The sequence below is a fragment of the Austrofundulus limnaeus genome, unplaced genomic scaffold (genome assembly GCF_001266775.1).
Source record: "Austrofundulus limnaeus strain Quisiro unplaced genomic scaffold, Austrofundulus_limnaeus-1.0 Scaffold94, whole genome shotgun sequence".
In the NCBI taxonomy this organism is placed as follows: Eukaryota; Metazoa; Chordata; class Actinopteri; order Cyprinodontiformes; family Rivulidae; genus Austrofundulus; species Austrofundulus limnaeus.
Window position 1 is genome coordinate 692,218 of NW_013952496.1, and position 4,592 is coordinate 696,809.

A 4,592-nucleotide genomic window follows, 5' to 3' on the forward strand; every position below is an offset into this window, starting at 1 on the left:
ATTCTATTCTATTCTATTCTATCACCTATTCTATCCTATTCTATTCTATTCTATTCTATCACCTATTCTATTCTATTCTATTCTATCACCTATTCTATTCTATTCTATTCTATTCTATCACCTTCTATTCTATTCTATAAGTGCAAGAAATCAAACCTCCAACAAGTTCAGTATCTTTGCTGTAACAAGTGAAAGTTACAGCTTTATTACAAACAATAGATCTACACAGAGAGCGTATGCAGTGACATTCCATTTTTATTCCTCCAGACATCCACCTGTTTTTAGCATTTATTCTAACTCTGTACTTATCAGCATGTCATGCTCTCCTCCCCCTACCCTGTGCTAGTTTACTGGGCTCCATGTTTCCGATGCCGAGAGTGATCTGGGCCATGGCAGAAGATGGCCTGCTTTTCAAATGCTTGGCTAAAATCAGCCCCCGAACCAAAACTCCTCTAACAGCTACAGTGACATCAGGCGCCGTTGCAGGTGAGGCCACAACCTAAACCCACTCACCGGCTGGGTTTTCCGTTCAGAATCCATGACCTCAACACCAGACCTGAGAAAATGCAGGAAAATAGCCCTGATAATTGAGGTTTTCTGTAGTATTGCTGCGTACAAACCTGATGGAGCAGCACCTGATTGGGCTTATGTCTGGTAGGTGGCTGAGATGAAGCTAAAGGCAATAGTGCCCCCCTGTGGCAGGAGAATGATGACAAAAGCACACATGATTCTGAACTGAACAATAAATGTGAACCTGTTACTTTAATATTATTAGGAAACAAACAATTCCTGCATTACGTTGTTGTGAAATGTGTTGATGTGATATTTTCTCCTCTGTTCCTGCAGCTGTGATGGCTTTTCTGTTGGACCTGAAGGACCTGGTGGACCTCATGTCCATTGGCACTTTGCTGGCGTACACTCTGGTGGCTGCATGCGTTCTGGTCCTCAGGTAGTCTCCTGTTCTCATCAGGTTTCTTCTCAGATGTGTGTCCAGACTGGGTGGATTCAATAATCGACCAGTTTAGCTGCAAACCTGTTAAACTGACTGAGTTAGAGCCATTTTTTTGTGTTGGCGATGGTAACGTTTTTAAATGTCTTTTTAACCTGTGTAACTTCAAATGGAAGCAGAGTTTTGACTGCTCTGTTTTCTCTAGGTACCAGCCCGAGCAGCTGAGCATGGTCTACGAGATGGCCAACACTCAGGATGAGCTCGAGAACACGGAGTCCTACGGTGAGGGGAGCTCTGACATGTTGCCAGAGGCGGAGCATCAGTTCACCATCAAGAATCTGGTTTTTCCTTCGAGCAGCGACCCGTCTCCTCTGTCCGGTCGGATCGTCAACATTTGCACCAGTGTTCTCGGTGAGGCTCTCGCGCTCCTCAGGGGAAGCCGAAGGGAAGCGATTCAAAGTGATTCTGATCCGGTTTCTCGTCTTCTTTCTGCCCCACCAGGCGTTCTGGTTTGTGTTTTCAGTGTTGTGGCGGTCCAAGGAGGGTCTGCAGCCTGGTCCGTGGCGGTCCTCAGTGTTATCGCTGTGATCTGCTCGTTTCTCACATTCTTTGTGTGCCGGCAGCCACAGAGCAAAGCTAAGCTCGCCTTCAAGGTGACTTTGAACTTTCATCGGTTTTCTTTAGTCACATGAAAGCTGCAAGTTTAGGTTTGTTTGTTTGTTTGTTACAATCGAGGGGAAAAAGTTCAAATATCAAAATTTTTCCCTTGTAGGCTTGAGTGCTTTCTTACAAACTGAATAAATAACAGCAAACAGTAAAATAAATGAAATTTGCAACCCAGCACAGCATATGAGGTCCACATAAACATGAAACTCACTTGAGATTAAGAAGCTTTGCATTTCGGCTCATTGTTAAATCCACTGATTCTGAAACGCACTTTTTTTCATTGCATATCAATGCATCATTAAACCAATTTTATGTGAAACATCTTCAAAAGCAAGAAGAGAAGGAAAAAAAACTCCTAAAAAGAGAAAATATTAGGTCCCAACATCCTCCTTTATCCAGTATTTTAACCTTTTATCAAGATCAGAACATTTCTAATCAAACTTGAAAATGTTTTTTTTTCCTATTTGTTTGTTTGTATTCGTATGACCATTTTTTATGGAGAGAAAATAGACTCATAAAGTTTGTGTGTACGTAATACATTTGTGTGTGTAAAACATGATTTGTAACCCATAAAAAATCTTACAAAGACATTTATTGTGCAAGCTACAGTAGCTGCTGCTGTTATTTAAAGGGTGGATGTTGTGCAAAATCACTTTTTTAAATCTTTATATCATGTTATAAAGTCTTTCTCTCATCAAAAACACACCCAGAGTGTTGCTTTGACCCATTCATTCCTGTGGCAGCCACGTTGAGCTGCCTAAACACTTGCTGGTACAAAGCTCCGCCTATTTGTACAAAGCTCCTCCCTAGAGCTCAGTCCCCCAGCTGAGCTCCCGCCCTACAGAGTACTCCCGTCCCGAAGCATTGTTATGAAAACGTGCTGAAGCGGGAGTGTCAGAAATGGGAGGAGGTTCTTAAACAAACGGCCAATTTTAAGACATTTGGATCAAATTTTTTGGTAAATGCAGTATTTTCATAACAGTTAATTGTGGAATAGAATTAATGCATAACACCCCCCTTTAAATTAATGTTTGGATAGTAAAGTTTAAAAAGTCTTATTTGCATCCCTCAAACCTTTGGAACAAATACTGTGATGCTAAAATGCTAACATGCTAACAAGCCTTAGAGCTCTTTTATTTCTACCCTTTAAATTTTGTTCCTAGACTGTTTGATTCCTGCTGCATTATTGATTCACTGTCGTCTCTTTAAAAACACACTCTGTCCTCAGGTTCCTTTGCTGCCTTTTGTCCCGGTCATCAGCATGTTTGTTAATGTCTACCTGATGATGCAGCTGGATAAAGGAACATGGCTGCGCTTTTCCATCTGGATGATTATAGGTACTTTTCACCACGCGGTGACGAACCCCGCAGCTGCACTCATGGAGTTCAAAAGAAGTCGTCGCGGTGTTTAAATGAATGTTTTTTCTGACGGACCTGCAGGTTTCTTCATCTACTTCGGTTATGGGATCCGGAACAGCGCAGAGGCAATGGCCGGCTCTGATCCCGACACGCCCGGCTGCTCCATAAAGGGAGAACCCATGACCACCGAGAAGGAGGCTTTTCTGCACGACACACACAACACAGCCCCAGACGAGGTGGACTCGTGAGGAAACGGGAGGTTCTGTAATGTATTTAAAGCTTCAAATTTGTCACTGACAGAGTTGAAAGTGCAGAATGTTTTTTATGGATTTATTGTTTACAAAAAAAATACTTTTGGTTTTTAAAAGTTAGAGACATAAACTGAGAATTATAGCCCCCGTTTCGCACCACGTCTACCGTATTTTTCAGACTATAAGCCGCACCCGCCATTTAAAAAAAAAACGTGAACATTAACATATAAGCCGCACCGGACTGTAAGCCACACCCCCAACATAAAAAAACAGTACACCCAAATTTGCCGTCAAAAAAGTGAATTCAACATCAAAACATAAAAAGCAAACCTTTAGGAATTAAAGTTTGGAGGAATACGGTTCATTTAACTGACCTTATTTTGGTAGTTTTTTTAACAGTTTCTGGTTTAACAAAACGTCTCATTTATCGTCCTCCGGCGTACTGAAACCATCGAAGTCCTTCTCTTCAGTGTCGGAGTTAAACAAGCTGAGAAAAGCTGCGTCACACAGCGGTATCTGTTCAGTGTTACTTTCTGTGTCGCTGTCCTCCCGGGGTAATGCTGGCTCTGAAGCTGTGCTGGGAAAGCCCTCCCGCTCCAGCATACGTCACTGCATGGGATTCCTTCCCCGAGGAGTGCAATGAGGGGAAAAAAGTCCGCGGCTCTTCACTCGACGTTTATCCACAAACTGGTCCTGGATTAAGCTCCAAAGTTTTTATCAGTCAGGTTCCACCGTGAAAAATGTCTGTTTTATCCCCTTTTATGAGTTTTTGGCCATTGACTATCTTTAAATCGCTGCTTCCTGTCAACAGTCGGCTCTGGAACTGATCGGTTATTTCTTTTTTTTTTTTCCTTTCTTTTTTTGAAGCGAGTGGTTGAAGCAAATGGAGCATAAGAGCCCCCTGGTGGCTGAAGAAAAAAATTCACTTATAAGCCGCACCGGTCTATAAGCCGCATGGTTCAAAGTTCAGGAAAAAAGTTGTGGCTTATAGTCTGAAAAATACGGTAATCTAAAATGTTCCGTTACTGAATAACTCAATATTTTCTGCAATAATCATGAGAAACTCACTTAAAACGAGGTACACTGCAAGTGAATTAATTGTAAATATTTGTTGAGGTGTTAATGATTGTGTGTTCTTGCTGAGTGATGATACAAATTTACAAAAAAAATAATTAGGAACGTCAGTGTTGTCTTCATCAGGAGACGTTTATCTGAAAACCAAAAAAGAGCTGATAATGTGAAGTGTTTTATCAGAGGAGTTCTTTTCATTGCCTAGTAGTTTATCGCTTGATAGTTTTATAAAATAAAAACACTGCTTTTTTTTCCTCTGCTTTTGATTTTGAGAAGCATATTTTTATGGCACATGAA

The 4,592-nt window shown here is 41.4% G+C and overlaps 1 protein-coding gene across 3 annotated transcripts in view; it reads left to right on the forward strand.

Annotated features, from left to right (window-relative positions):
* The window catches only part of LOC106520570 (high affinity cationic amino acid transporter 1), a 15,942-nt gene extending 12,620 nt beyond the window's left edge, over nucleotides 1-3,322 (forward strand). For all 3 annotated transcript variants that reach the window (XM_014012749.1, XM_014012751.1, XM_014012750.1), the window contains exons 7-12: nucleotides 347-486; nucleotides 847-949; nucleotides 1,155-1,360; nucleotides 1,451-1,602; nucleotides 2,844-2,952; nucleotides 3,055-3,322. In XM_014012749.1, coding sequence (XP_013868203.1) covers nucleotides 347-486; nucleotides 847-949; nucleotides 1,155-1,360; nucleotides 1,451-1,602; nucleotides 2,844-2,952; nucleotides 3,055-3,221 — 877 coding nt within the window. In that variant the 3' untranslated portion in view covers nucleotides 3,222-3,322. The remainder of the gene's footprint in view (nucleotides 1-346; nucleotides 487-846; nucleotides 950-1,154; nucleotides 1,361-1,450; nucleotides 1,603-2,843; nucleotides 2,953-3,054) is intronic.
* The last annotated feature ends 1,270 nt before the right edge of the window (nucleotides 3,323-4,592 follow it).